Genomic DNA, 17,023 nt, shown 5'->3' with positions numbered 1-17,023 from the left:
ATTAGCCTATGTTTTATCCCCAACTTTAAATGCTTTAATTTAGGCTATTTTATAACAGCGCCACAGTTTAGCGCACCACGAACACTCCGGAACCTCACCTGTGGCTGGCTGCACTGCTGCTTCGCGCTCAGTAAGGAATATAGGTAGTTTTGCTGTATTCATTCAGTTAGAACACTACTTGTTTTGGCTTTAGTCGACAAAATGTCCAAGAAATCTAAATATTTTGTCTGGCTGCATTTTACAAAATATTTGACCCGTTGGCAAAAAAACAGAAAACGGCAAAAGAGAAGGAGATAGCAATGCTTCTTTGTGGACATGGTACAGAGGATGACCCTGCTGAGCCAAGCGCACAAAGATCCTCTTGCGATTTAATGAAAGATTATCTTCAGGACAGAAGTAAAGTGGACACTGCTGGGCCACTTGCGTGGTGGAAAAATAATGAGGAGAGATATCCACGACTTGCTCGGGCAGCCAAACGCCTGCTCTGCATCTCTGCAAACGCCTATAGATCGGCCGGACAAAAGTTAACCCATAGCTTTGAAAGTAAAGAAGAATATACAGCCTGTATAAACGAGAGCTTTTGTTAGGATTTTTCATTATTTGGCAGTTTTAGCAGTTATATTTTTTGTAGCGTGTGGTGTGGTCAGGTGCGCGATTATGACTGTCACTATAGATCTAGGACAGAGCTCCTCACTTTGCAGTAAAAAAAAAATCACTTAATTTTCAAAGAATTATATTATTATTATAGTTTTATGTATTGATGTTTTTTAGTTGTTGTTTTATAAATGCTCTATGAAAATTGTTTAAATGTTCAATCAAAATGCAAAACATCGCATCTTTTTTTTTTTTTTTTTTTTTTTAGTCGACTGATCGTTGCGCAGGACAGGACTTTGGTCGACTAAGCATTTCTTTGGTTGACTACAGCCCTACAATTTTCTTAATGCAGTTGCTGTTTATATAGCTAGTATTATTACATGTGAACTGGGTGACGTTGAAGTTATATTCAGCCTCAATGTAAAAGTTGTCTTTTACAGTGGCCTTCTGGTGGTCTTGCTTTTTCCGTGTTATGTTAGTGATTCAAACCGTCTGATTTTGATTGCAGTGTCATGAATTAAGAGCCCTTTGGGACAACTGCCTAAAGTCCAGAGTGTGTTTCTTAGCTTTTGTTGAACTGGAATAGAGCACAGTCATTAAATGATATTACACCATTCGGCTACTGGGTGAACGAGCTGTATTGTTTTTCACTCTAAATTTTGCACCGAATTGACCTTTGGAGAATAGCCTGTAACTTTGCAAATCGATCCAGGTCTACTATTTCAAACAGTAATGTGCTATGCTTTGTGTTTTTAGTAGTTACACATTGTTATTTTGCATCTTTAATGCATATTTCTGTATGAGTGTTGTACTTTTATCATATTGTGGTGATAAAAACATTGGAAATTGCAGCTGGTATTACTTTCACATCAATCATCACACTGGAAATGAAAGGTCAAGTCGAGTTTATACTGCACGCTTTGGTAAATGTTGTAGATAACTTGGGTATCTTGTGCACGCAGAGAATTTGCATATACTCTACACACCCTACATTCTGCAAAGATAAAGTAGCATGCTATTCTCAATCTAAACATAACCTTGTTCTGTCTCCGATTGTGGGAAGTCATACCATAGGTGATTGTTGTTATTTTGCATCTGAAGCTGGTTAATGTAAATATTTTATAAGGAAGTTTGTAAGAAGGTTGCAAAGGAAATGATCATGCTGTACACGGTATATGCAACTGGTGTGTTGCATCATTTCTGAGCAGGTTGGGCTCGTTGCATTACATTTCAGAAGATGTGGCTTTAGAATCATATTTGGGTGTTTTAAATTACAATGCTTATATTTCTGTATTTAAGATAACTTGTTCTTTGCATCAGGCACAAGTGTGTTTGACACCATTAAAATAACAGGCCAAGTCACTTATATAGACAGTATAAAGATGAGTATTGAAATTAGCCTTAGATAATAGAGTTGTCTTGGCTTTCCCAGCACTTACAGTAGATTAACATGTACATGGGAAGTGTGGCAACTTTGGCCTTTATCAAATTCAGTCACAAGCGTTCAAGGAAGTTTGGGGTTTTCTTTTCTTTTTTCCCCCACTCTAAACTCATGACAAAATGACAATAAAATGAATTACTGTTAATCTTCCAACAGCTCTATGATATCTGAGGGAGAAAACTGTTGAAAAGTGTGCCTTTATTCAGTAAAAACATATTAAATTGATCACAAGTGACCATAAAGGCATTTATAATGTTACATATTTATTTCTATTTCAAATAAATGTCATCAAAAGTCCTGGAAAAAAAAAAATCCTGAGAAAATGTATCATGGTTTTCAAAAAAGCAGCACAACTGCTTTCAACATTGATAATAGCACTAGTGTTATTATAGTTAACTAAAACTAATACCATAAACCAATTTTTGTTACTTGAAATAAAATAGGATTTACAACATTTCTCATTTTCATTTAGTTTGTGTTGTATTTAAATAACTACAACTAAAATTGAAACAGTAAATGTAAAATAAAATTGAAAATACTGATTAAAAACTATGATTATAACACTGCTAAGGACCAAATCAGCATATTAGAATGATTTGTAAAGGATGAAGACTAGAGTAATGGCTGCTGAAAATTCAGTTTTGCCATCACAGGAATAAATTACATTGTAAAATATATTCAAATACAAAACGGCTATTTAGAATTAAAGTAATATTTCACAACATTAATGTTTTTACCATTTTTTAACAAACTCAAAAACTCCAAACATTTAACACACTCAAAAACATAAAAAAAATAAAAATTAAGACGTAAAAAATCTTACCAACCCCAAATGATTGAACAGTAGTGTACCTGTATGTCTTAAAACTGCAGCTCTTATCCCATTTTATGAAATATTTCCTGACCACATCAGTCTCCCTTTGACCAAAAACTTTCTCAAGCTTCAGCGGAGAGGATCTGTCCCCACCATGCCTCCGCAGGCCTTGATCTTTGGAACTTCCTGTGCGTGTCAGGTCTGAGAACCGTACCGATGGAGCTCAGCGTCTCCTGAGGCTGATGGTTAGGCTTCACACAGTAAACAACACTCATGCCACTGGTCTGCCTGGATTTGTTTCCAGTCCTGTTGGAGAAGACAAATGTCCTATGAGCTGCAGCTGGTGCGCTAGTCCACAGCCTTTCCAAAACGGCAGCCGGCCCCTCATCTCCTGTCTGTTATATAACAGCAAATTGACCGAAAAATAACTAGTGGTTTGTTGTCCAATTTCTTTCTTTCTTAGAGAGGAAATAATTATGATGATTTAGTTTTTTATTAATAGATCTCCATCACCTGTTTTCAAATGGAGCGGCATTTAATACACAGAGCCGTAGTTCACTGACAAGCTACGCAGATGAATCGCCTGCAATATTGAACGTGATATTGCGTAGCTTGTCAGTGCAATGCAATATATCGTGTAGCCCTAGTTGTAAGGGGACTTTTGCATTACATAACTGTATTCACTGAACCCTGATTAGATGCAGAGAGTCGGATTTCTTACAAAGGCAAATGCAGTGTTCATGGGTTTGACCAGAGCTTTTGATCTTAGGCCTGTTCAGGTTATATAAAACACTTTATATGGGACATCAGCTGGGAACCTAAAGCCAGAAAGATACTCTACACAAGTATGCAAAAGCATTGTAAGTGTGCCATCCTATTCTTAATCTTTCTTCTCACTGTTATCAGGGGGTCGATTGAGTTTCCTAGCTGTTATTTTGATAGTTAAATATAAGCACGTCAGCTATTGAACTAACTAGCTGAGTTTTCTCCAAAATGTTGCTCATCATGACCGGAAAAGGTTATGCAATATGTTTGGATTGGTCAATTTTGTGAATGTGTGTTGTTATGATTTTCTTTCTGTTATATCATGATGAAATTCAATCAAGCTTTTGTAGCAGTGCATTCCTGTACTAGAATAATGTATGTTTTGGACCTAAAACTTACAATTATAATGCAGTGTAATTATTTAGTTATTTCCATTCTGGTTAAAACATCTAATTTGAGCTGCTAATCCTGGATTAGAAACCTGCTTCATGTTACAAAAGAGTTCCATTTTAAATAAATTCTGCTATTCTTTGAACTTTTTTATTTTAAAGAATCCTGAAAAAACATGTATTTTTGCTCAAATAAATGTCATTGTGCTGAGCATAAGAGACTACTTCCAAAAACATCAAAAGAGACCCTCCTCTTGAAATCCGATCACATGACGTCAGAGATGTTACTACCGTGTAGTACAAGCAGCCATCTATCTTTGTTAATCACTTGTGATTACATCAACTGAGACCAGCAGTTGAGCAACATATAGATGTTGCTCAATTTCGTCTGGTTTGCTCAATTTGCTTTGAGTGCAGCCTGGTATTTAAGACAGTACTAATATCTAATATAAAGGTTGTAGTTCATTCTACTTTGTAAGTGATACATTTCAGAAACCAGATATGCTTCTCTTCATTTCCATTTACTAGCCCCCCAACCCAGTTCCCAATCATCTACCAAGCCTTCAGGGAGACTTTGATGGGTTTAGATAGACTTCTGTCTCTGTTCTTGGAGAGCTTTAAGAGACATCGTCTCTTAGGTTTCTAAATGCATATCTTGTGTTATGAAAAGACAGACGCCAAGGTTTATTTTTGCAGCTCATGGGTCTCTTGGACCAGTTCCTTTGTGTTATAACACTCTGATATACACAAACACGACCGGATATATCACAGTCTCTCCAGTACCGCTCTGATCTGATAAAGTTCCCACTTATGATAATTCACACAAAACTACTGCAGGTTCTCTCGGCATAAACCACAGCTTTCCTGGCCCTCAGATCCTTGAGTGTGGTAACGCAACAGCCGTACAGATTTGCAGCCTAAAAATAGTTGTTTGCTAGTTTTAGTTAATACCACAGCCGGTCTATTTTTAGTCCCCCTCATAGTTGGAGTTGGAAACCTCAATGGGGACAGTGGGATTTGGAGAAGACTGTTTAGAAGCACCTCTGAATTCTGAAATTGGATCTGGGGCTATCATTTTAAACAGTCTTCGTTAGCATGCAATGTTCTCATTAAAGAGTGCTTTGTGGCCCCTGACAGTTAAATTAACTATTGCTAAGGCAACAAGCCATATTGGGCTTTTATCTCACTTTTATATTCAAAGAGGCACTCTTTTATTGTTTGATGTGGTCCTGTTAAATGCGTTAGTTCTCAATTAAAATTCAATAAAGCTTGTAGTACTGTAGGATGGCGTAATGGTTAAAGATCTTGGATGGTAACCAAAAGGTTGCAGGTTTGAAACCCAGAAGGACCTTTCACTGTTGTGACATGGAATGTAACATAAGAGATAAAAGCATCTGCTAAATGAGAAGCTTAGAACTTAGTAATCGTTATTTGGCTTTTTCAACTCTACTTCTATAACTTTAATTTCCATAATTTGATATGTGAAATGGGATAATAACCTTGAAAAATTATGACGAGGCTTTATTTTATCCATTGAGAACTGTAAAAGTGGATGTTTGATAACAGAATGGACCTAGACCTAACAATATTTTGACAAAATTAATGTTTGACCAATAAATCACCATAGCTCATATGTACCAACCCATATTTGGTATTCTTTAAATTATCGCCATCAAGTTTTTACGTTTGGCCAATAAGTTTCAGAAACTGGACTTCTGTTTTGACAACACTAAAAATTATTTTTTTTTTCTTACCGATATTTGACATAACTGTTGAAGAATGTAAATGATGTATGAAAGATGTATTACAGCTTTTGCATGTCTATTATTAGTAAAAAATTAAAATCTGGTTCATAAAAATAAATATAAATAAATCATAAAAAAAAAAAAATCCATATCAGTTGTCCACTAAAACAATGACTATAGCCAGTGGTTAACATTATCCAATAGCCTGTATGGATTTAGGGACATCATGGGGAAATGAAAGTCGTTTCAGAGGAAAGGCAAATTGTTATGTTTTGTTTAAAGATTACAAAGATGCAGAACATGCATTATAAATCCAGGAATTCAACTAGTTTGCAGCCTGGCTTGTTTAAGTATCTCACTAACTGTGTCTGTCTCTTTTCGTCAGAGTTTTGCCGCATTGACGAGCTGCTCTGCCAGGATGAGATTGCCATCCTCAGTTTTGAGGCCATCCGCAACATTCACAAGCAAATGGACGACGATGCCAATGGCAATGTGGACTTTACGGAAACCGATGGGGTCAGTGAATTACTTTTAAAGCTGCTCAACATGGATAACTTTTGGTTAAGGAGGCAGTTGATTGACCTTTGTTCTCTTCTAACCTCACACTGTGGGTGGTTAAGCAGCTGATTAATTTTTCTCATAGCATTAAAATTCAAGTCAGCATGATGGTGAATGAATAATCTGCAGCAGGCTAATAGGTAAACTGATGCTTGTTGCCGCTTGTAATATTAGGTTTATTTTATGTTTTTCATTTTATCTGTCTGTTCATTTACACTATGGGGTACAACAGTGACTGCCATTGTTTTTGAAGTATTTTTTTCCGAAAATTCATGAACCAACCAATACAGCAAGATTTGAGATCATTCAGAAAATTACAAACTTTGATTTAAAGCATAAAAGGATATACAATCCAAAATTCTTTGTATACTGTATGCATAAGAAAAAAGGTGCATAACTGTACTTGAAGTTATTTTTATTAATGAATTAACCATGGGATGTGTTCTACTCTTATTTAACAATATACTACTATATATTTACATAATAATAATAATGCATTGTTTATAGGTTATTTTTTTCTTTTGTTATTATTGGATAATGGATTATGTAATTCTTTACTGGGAATTTGGCATATTATGCATGGGGATAATGAATGGGATTTTTCTCTTCCGCAACAAACAGTCGTGGCCTTATTAGCAGTTTAACATTATAGTGCTCAAGTCGACTGCATCCTTTTAACCTTCTCTATGGATGGCTGTAAATGATAAGATTTGGCTAATTTGTCTAATGCTCTTTCCAGTGATCTGGGCATTAGTACACAGTGAATTGTATCAGCCTGTGTGGCGTAGTGCAGCAATGTGTGTCATGGTTGGTGTTATTTAGCTCTTAGGGCTGCAAGATGCAGGAAACCAGAAGCCATCTCACTATGCTATTCTGAGTTAGGTGGTCTGCAGAGGTCATAACCACTAGTTCAGACCCATGTGTAGGTGTCTTACACAGAAAGAGTTCTCATCTAGGATCAGCTTGAGCTGTCACTAAATAAAGCCACTGATTACGAGGGATAACCTAGTCAAAATCTACACTTGTGCATTTGTCTTGTGTCTTAAAGACTTTTGCCCTACTGGTTATGAGGAAATGCAATATGTCAACATCCTACCACCCAAGGATATGACATGCAGACTAGTCTTGTGAAATGGTAGTTATCACTAGTTGCATCTCAGATGTCATTGAGCTCCAGGAACGAATTTGAGGCATTGATTTGATTACTAGTCGGGAGTAAGTTATGATACTAGTCATCTCAACATGTGCATAGCCATTTTTAACTTGAATGTGTTAGCTGTTATTTTTAGTTCTACAAAAACAGTATTTATAATATTATTTGAACTCTTTATCATAATCATGCTGCTATATAGTGCACTTTTCACTGTTTTCCTACATTTGATATTCTTCCAGCTATTTACCTTTAGTGGCTAATATCTTGCACATTTACAGGAAATAGCTTTTTTTCACATTGAAAAATAAGATGGAAAACTTTCCATCATTCAAAATCTTTAAGTATCAAGTTCAAATTTACATATCAAATATGATGCATCAGTAGGGCTGGGTATCGTTCAAATATTTTCGATACCGGTTCCTGAATGATACTTTTTTCGATACCAATTTTATGAAATCAGTTTTAACAAGATTAAATTATCTCAAAAAAATATTTTTTCAGCTTGTTGACATTTTATACAGACTCAAAGCCTCATCTCCTGAGCCACTGCACAAAGGAACAAAATATAGCCAACACAATAAATCAGTGCAAATAATATTAATAAAGTTCAAATAATTTTCAGTTTGCACATCAGTTAGGCTACGTTTCCACTAGTGCGTGTACGTTTTAAAATGCATAGCTCAGACAGAATCACAATTTCTATTCATTTATTCTAAGTTGTTAAAGACTTCAAGAAATTTAAAATCTTTATCCACTTTCATAAGTGGGTGTTTTATTTTCTTTCACCATATGTTTTATTTTGATTAAATTCTGGTGTAGTATGTCTAATTATTTGAATGCATAAAAACAACTTAGTTTATTTAAATTTATTCTTAAAATAGCCTTATGAAAGGTTTTTTCCTCATAAATTCTGTGTTCTGTATCTGGTTTTTTAAATTAAGGCATAAAACATTAATTTATTAATTAATCTTTAAATTATTGAAAATCAAAGTTTATTTATTTTGGCAAACAAAGGGAGTTTACTATTAAAATTAAAACAGGGAAGAAATGTTGCGTGATCATTACTAAAAAAAATAAAATAAAGTTTTAATAATTTTAATAGTAGCCTAGTAGTAGCAGTATGTACTGTCTGCTGAACAATATTATTATATTTCTGCTGCAGTGTCTTCCAAGTTAAACCAAACTTTTATTTTGAAGGGTTGCCGTGAATACCTTTACAGTTCTGTGTGTATATGATATGACGCTAGTTTAACTCCAAGCAAACGGTAAAATGCTCATGAAGTGACTTTCAAAGCAGGTCTGGAGATGTTGTTCATGTGTTTATGTCCTCATTTAGACGGCAGACGCTGAAATCACCGCGAGCGTCACGCGCGCGTCAGTCTGTGTGCAACGTTAGTAAACAAACCGCGCGATATAAAGAGCGGACTGTTCCGTGCGCTTTCGAATCGCTCTCGCGGATGTCAAACACTGATCAATCTGCCCGTCGCCGTTTCTAGTCAAACACACCTAGTGCTGCAGGCTTATTGGCTCACTGCCGTTGATGAGATTAACTCCTTAGGTATCGAAATTTGGTACCGAACGACAAGACCCAGCCCTATGCATCAGGCTTTTGATGAAAGTGTATTGTTTTCTTCATCTCTCAGCCATTATTATATTTGCATTGAATTATATTTTGCCCCCATAACCCCCCCCCCCCCCCCCCGAAATAAAAACTACATAGCTTTGATCATACATCTAAGCATTTAAATATAATCTTACTACAACATACTGATATGCAATTTATGTAACTAGTCTGCTATATGGTTATCATTTAATTTTTGGTCATATAATTAACGTCTGCATTCTGAACCATATTACATATTTTGCTCAGTTGGGGCCTATCAATGAAAGGTGATTATTTTTATTTATTTATTTTTCCCAAGTGTGAACCTTATATTAGTACATATTATATACCGTTCAATAAACTGTTCCAAAAAAACCAACAAAAAACCTACTTGTTTCATATGGATTAAGTTAGAATTATTCCTGTATAATGTTTTTTCACTGAACCTCCATTGTTTCATTATACTGTAATCTGTTTTTCTCTTTCACCCACATTGTTAGCCTAGCTGCTACCAATGTGAATTAGCCCACTAGCTAACACTGAACAACACTAGCCCACTCAAAACCGCAATGAAAGACTCCAGTCCCGACAGGCTAGGCCTGTTCATTCTTTCAGCAATATGTTCCCAAGCAATAAACTCACACATTTGCCTTTTGTACCATCTCTCTTTTCTGAATGATATCCAAAATCTCTGATGCTGCTTTGGAACCGGTGGCCGTTTGCCTGAGGAAAGCCGGTCATCGTGTTTGTTGGGTGTCGTTTTGGAAGCATACACAGGGCCTGCCCCTTCCTGGCATCCTTTCAGTCGAGCGAGATGCTGTGTAGGCGTGCTGTCCTGCTGTATCCAGCCTTCTCGAAGCAGCATCAAGGCAAATCCCACGCAATGGATACCAGGATACCAGAGTCGTTTTTCCAAAATCTCAAAATGACTGTTTGATGGCATAGAGTGGAGTTTACAATTGCAAAAATTAACCGTTAGAAATGGTTGCGCTATGTTCAGTGTGGGTTTCTAGCTACACAGCAGTCTTGCTCATTTTGCTCGACACTTGTCTTGACTCGTGACTCATTTTCTTTTTTTAATGGTTTGGTGACATCGTTTCCAGTGCAGTTGTGGATTTTAATTATTGCCGCTGTGGGGGAAAAGCCAAACATCTATAACAAATGTCAGTCATAAGCCATCTTGAATAGTGTTAAAACAACAAATTTGCATTCGAGAAAGCAGGTGTGCTTGGTCTCTATCTAAATATTTACATGTTAATGATAAATCTCCCACAGTGGTTGCAGTTTAACCACAGTTTGAAGCTCTTTAGGGTAAAATATCCCATGATCTGCGCTTTAACCTTCTGTTGTGTAATAATTTTTGCCATCTGTTGTGTCTGAGCAAACAGAGCCTTTGCTCTCTATATGTTCAGAACACTCAATGGCGTTAATAGACCCAGAATGTCTACATGTAGGATAGACCCTGTCCAGTGATATGGGTTGGCTGTTAAATGTTCTGTAGAGCAAAGAGTTTATTGTCATTGAATTATGTTCTGGTCATTTGCTCATGATGGTCAAACAAAGTGTCATTTTCGGTCCAGTAATTTTTCAGTGTGGGCAGGACTATACGGCGTGGAAACCAAGCAACCAACCAAATGTAGTATTGCTTGTCATAGCTGGGTTAAGATCTAAGTCCCTACATAGCTGTAAAGGCTTCTGTTATCCATTAGAAAAAAATATTATTGATTTATTGTTATTTGTTTTATTTTTATATTTTATTATATTATTTTTAATGATATCTATATTTTTTGTTGTTGGTATTTTCATATTTTTTAATTTTATCATTTTATTTTAATTTTATAGATTTCTTTTATATAATTATTTTTATTTACATTATAATGCTGTATGTATGTATGTATGTACATACACACACACACACACACATATATATATATATATATATGTATATGTGTATATATATGTGTATTTATTTATTTATTTATTTTTTGGGGGGGGTATTTTATATTCAATTTGTAGAATGTTGTATATATTTTGTTTAACTTATGGGATTTTCATTTTACTTTTAGAATTTTTCATTTAAATTTTGATATTTTTATATAAATTCATTTTTATTTTTATAATATTTTATCTTAAATAATTTAAAGCTGCAATCCGTAACTTTTTTTTGTTATAATGATCCGAAATCAATATTTTAGCAAGTACATAACCAGCCAGTGTTCAAAACTATCACCTTACTTTAGCCAGATTCACGACGGTTAGTTTATAATAATGTTTTCTAATTTGAGTGGTGCGGGTAGGTTTTCGTGGGAAATTCGAGCATGCTACTGCGTCATTACATCACATCTGTCCTGGATCCTGCAGGTGGCAGATCGTTTAGCCTTTTCTCACAGTAGCTAGAATAATTAAATGTATCATTTTGATGGCGTATTGTCATCCAGAAAGGATTGTGTGTTTATGAAACGCGTGTGAATGAAATGAAATTATATTCCAGTTTTAAATGTGCTTCTGATTACAGATAGCCTGGGATTAAACAAGATTTCTATTTTAAAGACAACCAGTTCGAAGGGAGCATAATTTGCTTTTTGGGTTAAAAGAATTTCTTAATATGAAATTCGAATGGCATGACAATTAGATTAGACTGTACAGAAATTGAAATCTACGCTCTAATACACACTATAACCATAGACCGATGACAATGCTGATGTTGTTAACATTAATAATTTGAGAAAAAAGTTTAACAATAATAATTTGCACTGTTTGATGTGATATGAGCTAACTGAAATTTAGATTAAATCACCATTGGTAGCGTGATTTATTGAACTGTTTTTTTTGTTTGTTTTTTTTTTGTTGTTTTTTTTCCTCAGTTGGTCAGAACAAACGTGGCAGACTTGTTACTTGTTCAGATGGCAATATACGATGATAATTCTTATTTGGGTCATATATTCTAAGATGTAGGCTAGAATCTGTGATTGCGAAGTACAGTAAACCTCATCCATGCATGACTGGAGCCTTGCCAGAGCACATCCCACACAAAAAAGATAATTCCGCAAACAGCTGCATTTCCACGTTTTCAAACAGAGATGGCGACAAAGAGGCAAAATTTACGGACTGCAGCTTTAAATATCTGATATCTTCAGTATACCATGGTACCACTGTAGTGCTTTTAAGGGCTGCATTAAGTGTCTGCTTGTGCTGTTGTACACAAACAAATTCTTCTGTACATCTCCATATCAAGGTTTTTGTAAAGGAAACATAAAGAATGCATCTCTGCTAGTGGAGAATATTGCAATTACATTCAATGTTTTCACTTCCTTATGAATGCACTGGCATCCTTGAGCTGCTAATTGGAATAGATTTAATTTTGTCCGTGTTATCCGACAGTTTTTAAGAGAGGACCTCAACTACCATGACCCCAAAGCCAAGCACAACAGTTTCCACGGTGACGACCAGCTCATAAGCGTGGAGGACCTGTGGAATGCCTGGAAGAGTTCGGAAGGTGAGTGTGACCGTTTCATAATGAGCCATTAGCGCAAAAAGCTGCTTGTCATGCTTTTCTCACATGCAATAAGTAATATGTTTTATCCTTTTCATGAGAAACCGCTCATCGGTTGACCTTTGCTAATGCAGGTTCACATTCTTAGTTTTTTGAGACATTTTGTGTGTGTAGTTTTTTTTTTTCACTTGACAGCACAATGTGTCTCAAACTGTATGGCAGCTGAATGAAATGCTGCAGAAAAAAATAATTATTTAAAATATTTCCCAAATTCATTCTGTGATAGCACAAGGTTTTACCATGGTATGTGTCATTAATAACAACATGGTTTTCTTTTATATTACTTGGCCATGTTAATACAATGGTGAACATGGGAAAATTATCACTGCCATAATATTTTTGTTTTTTTACAGTACATCTGTAAAATCTGGGATAGAAATATATATATATATATATATATATATTTATTTATTTATTTATTTATTTATTTATTTTTTACAATGAAATATTACAACAGAAGTATTTTATTTATATTTTAGTAATAGTAGTAATAATAATAGTATGTGTATAAAATGTATACCTTAATGTAACATGGTACAATCATAATGCTAGTGCATGGTACTTTTTGCAGTAAGTGTTAGCATAAATGTGCCTCTTAGCAGCAGGAGTGTGAACACTTAGGGAGCCACTTTTCAGTGGTTTTCAACACCTCCTCCAAATCCAGATAAACTCCAGATCTGCTCCTGAACACTCAATGTGCGTGTTCTACTCGTAAATGTAGAGCTGTGAATGAGGCCTTGATAAAACTAATGCTAAAAGGAATAAAAGCGTGCTGCTTGCAGTGTATCTACTGCAGCACAATGCAGCAATTGTGGACTGGAATGTGTCACAGGTTTGTGTCTGAAAGAAAAAATAATTCAATAAAATAATGTTGAATTCATAAGTAACCATATATTAGTGTAAAGGCAGGACATCACAATAAATTTACCTATCAAGTTTCAAATGCAAGGAAAATATGATTCCCACAACTTTTGTTGTTTTTGTGACCTCATCCTCAAATAGAACAGAAAATGCTAGTTATTCAGCAGTTAGATCATTAATCTATATTATCTTTGTCTACATTGAAAGCTAGTAATAGTGACTGAATCGTTGATTATTCCATTAAAACTGATGCTGTGATAATTTAGTGCAATAAAAGGTTATTAGTCTTCGGTCAGTAAGAAGTGTTTTAATGTCACAAACTATTTTAATTTGAAATAAATGCTGTTATGTCAAATGTTCTATTTTATTCATCAAAGACCCCTGAAAAAAGTATCTTGGTTTCCATAGCAACATTAAGCACTACATCTGTTTTCAATATTGATAAGAAATGTTTCATGAGCAGCAAATCAGCATATTAGAATGATTTCTGAAGTATCATGTGACACTAAAGACTGGAGTAATGATGCTATAAATTCAGCTTTACCATCACAGAAATAAATTACATTATAAAATATATTAACTGTTATTTTAAATTGTAATAGCATTGCATAATATTACTGTTTTTACTGTATTTTTGATCAAATAAATGCAGTCAAGAAAATTCTTTCAAACACATTTAAAATCTCACGAGCCCTAAACTTCTGAATGGTATTGCAGGTTGTAAACCTGTTGGTTATCAGCACTACGTGCAACTCTTAAACATAGGATATGTTGGTAATGAACCCATTTTAAAATATAGTTTGCCACATCCCTATGAATTAATTGCGTCACACTTGCGCTTCCTTCATCTGGAAATGAAAAGTCAAGTCAAGCACATTGTATTATGGGATTGCATGATGTGTCATGTATGTGTTCTGGTTGTGCACATTTGAATACTGTATTCTTGGATCTTACTATAAAACATCCACAAAGGGTTCAGGCGTTCTCTCTGTGTTTCCTCTGGTTCTCGTGTTCTCTCTCTCTCTCTATATTTCTCTCTCTGGTCTGCTTTATCCTTCATTGCAGCGCTTCATCAAAGCACAGCTGAAGAGCCAAGGCTATGAAAGCCGATCTGTCCCAGCCGAGCAGTGTGCACGCACACACATGCACACACAGTGAACAGAGTTTTGTGCCAGGGTCAGGAGAGAGAGATATACCCTTACAGTGTTTTCAATGAGAGCTGGCAGTGCCTGCCTTTTTTCAAATGTGGTGTGACAGTGAAGTTCTCTGTTATTTATGCAAGTGTAATATTTATACTCCATTAAAATGTGATGTCTGTGCTGGATGTTTTTATGCCAGCTGTCACTCTGCTCTGTATGCTTTATTTTTGGTGTCTTTTCCCTTTTTATTGAAATATCATGGGCAGTTTTGATCACTTAGTATATCATTGCCATTGACTGCAATGAATCTTGCGATTAATTAATTGCAATGAATCTTGGCCTCTGACAAACTTCTTTTCGTGTTTTTGTCAGAATGTGTGACAAAAAGTCATGTGACGTGGGTAAACGTATAATGACAAATATGAAAATGAAAATTTCATCTTTTTAGTAAGTGTTTTATTTTAATGTTTCTTATTTTTACATTAATACAATTATTGAAAATAAATAAAAACAAATAATTAGCTTTTATCACCTCACAAATTCCCTTTAGTTTTCTCATAAACCCCAGTTCAAGTAAGTTTGTTCTAAGATATATATATAGTTCAGTCTGACGTGAAAGATTTGGCTTCTACCCAAGATCTCACCAGGATCGTATCGTACAGTCGTACAAACAAAAATTGTAAAGGCTAAAAAAAAAAAACTTCACACAGTATGATTAGGATCATTTATAAATTAATGAATTCAGAATGAAAGAGAAACTTCTTCAAAATCAGATATTGACACTTTTTCTCTTTCATGCTCTCTTCCCTGCAGAACTCTGATGTAACGATTTGTTTTTTTAAAAACCGTCACGATTCTTACTGAATTAAAAACTCCATTAGGAGACTCGTTTTAAGTCAAAACCACCCACTTTTGGTGACACATTTTATTGCACAGCATTTATCAGCTTGTTTTGATAAATGAATTCTGATACGTGATGATGTCCATGAATTTGGCCTAATTCTAGCTTTGTGTTTCTCTTCCCCAGTGTACAACTGGACAGTGGATAAGGTTGTGGAGTGGCTTATTGACTATGTCGAGCTGTCACAATATGAAGAAGCCTTCCGGAAGTTGAATTTCAACGGTACATCCATGCCCCGGTGAGTAAAAGACAAATTAACGGGTAGAGTGGTCCTTTAAAGGTGTAATTGTAAAAAAAATTTTTTTATAATATTGTATATAATAAAAAAGTTATTTTACATTATTTTAATAGTGCATTATGTTTATAATTGTATATGCATGTACACTACTGTTAAAAAAATCGTATGCAAACCAAGGCTGCATTTTGATCAAATATACAGTAATAATGTGATTTATAGTTTAAGATAACATTTTCTATTTTAATGTTTTTATAGCTGAATTTTCAGCATCATTACTCCAGTCTTCAGTGTCACACATTATCCTTCAGAAATATTTTTAATAAGCTGATTATTATTATCAGTTTTGAAAACAGTTGTTCTGCTTAAGTTTTTTAATATATTTATATTTATAAATTCAGAACAGCATTTGAAATAGAAATAATGTACATTGCTGATGTCTTTGCTGTCCCTTTTTGTACAGTTTAATGTATCCTTGCTTAAAGAAATTACTGACCCTTAACTTTTGAATGGTATGCAAGTAAATATAACATTTATAAAACACATTCTATCCCAGTTTAATATGCCCAGACAACTGGAATTCATGCTAAGCCATTTGAAAAATTGTTAAAATTGTTAAAAGTTTATTTTCCCCCAAAATGGTGCCATTTGATGTTACTAGTAGAGAAAAAAATGAAACACTGTAGCTTTAAAGAAACGAGCAGGATGTGCTGAATATCTTTGAGACTTTGTGCTCTTAACTTCTGACATGCTGGTTAAATTAGTTTGGTCCGAGTGTGATGGGAAACACTTGACACTTGTCCTAACCGAGCATTTATTTTATTTTCGGTAAAACAGGACTTGCTTGACACTCAAAACTTGACCGCTGTGAGCATAATTCATGGATTTAAAACCTATTTATTATGGTCAAATGTTTCTTATTGAGTCAAAAAGAAAATGAGTTTCAGAGCTAAATAAGTCTGGCCTCTTATTCAGAACGCTTCTGCTCCAATTTTGTATTAATTTTATATATTTTTCTCTTTTCTAGATTGGCGGTAAAGAACGCTACTTTGACACAGACTGTCCTGAAGATTCTGGACCGGAGTCACTTTCAGAAACTACAGCTCAAGGCTCTGGATACCGTACTGTTTGGAGCTCCAATGAGTGAGTGAGATTTTCTTCTGATAGAGCATCATAAATTGAACCAAAGCCATAAGTCGCAAACTAGTCTCGCGTAGCCAGACGTTCAGACTAACGGCTGAAGGTCTGGGAACTTTGGCCACTTTGAATGGC

The 17,023-nt window shown here is 35.0% G+C and overlaps 1 protein-coding gene across 3 annotated transcripts in view; it reads left to right on the top strand.

Annotated features, from left to right (window-relative positions):
• Window positions 1-17,023, top strand: part of LOC306851443 (stromal interaction molecule 1-like) — a 43,100-nt gene that overhangs the window by 2,910 nt on the left and 23,167 nt on the right. For 2 of the 3 annotated variants that reach the window (XM_079387675.1, XM_079387677.1), the window contains exons 3-6: window positions 6,134-6,264; window positions 12,444-12,558; window positions 15,643-15,754; window positions 16,779-16,894. In XM_079387675.1, coding sequence (XP_079243801.1) covers window positions 6,134-6,264; window positions 12,444-12,558; window positions 15,643-15,754; window positions 16,779-16,894 — 474 coding nt within the window. Of the gene's footprint in view, window positions 1-434; window positions 544-6,133; window positions 6,265-12,443; window positions 12,559-15,642; window positions 15,755-16,778; window positions 16,895-17,023 lie in introns of those variants that run through there. The other variant, XM_079387676.1, reaches the window with a different exon arrangement.

Source organism: Barbus barbus, assembly GCF_936440315.1.
Source record: "Barbus barbus genome assembly, chromosome: 31".
NCBI classification, from domain to species: domain Eukaryota; kingdom Metazoa; phylum Chordata; class Actinopteri; order Cypriniformes; family Cyprinidae; genus Barbus; species Barbus barbus.
This window is presented reverse-complemented; position numbering and strand designations above follow the sequence as displayed.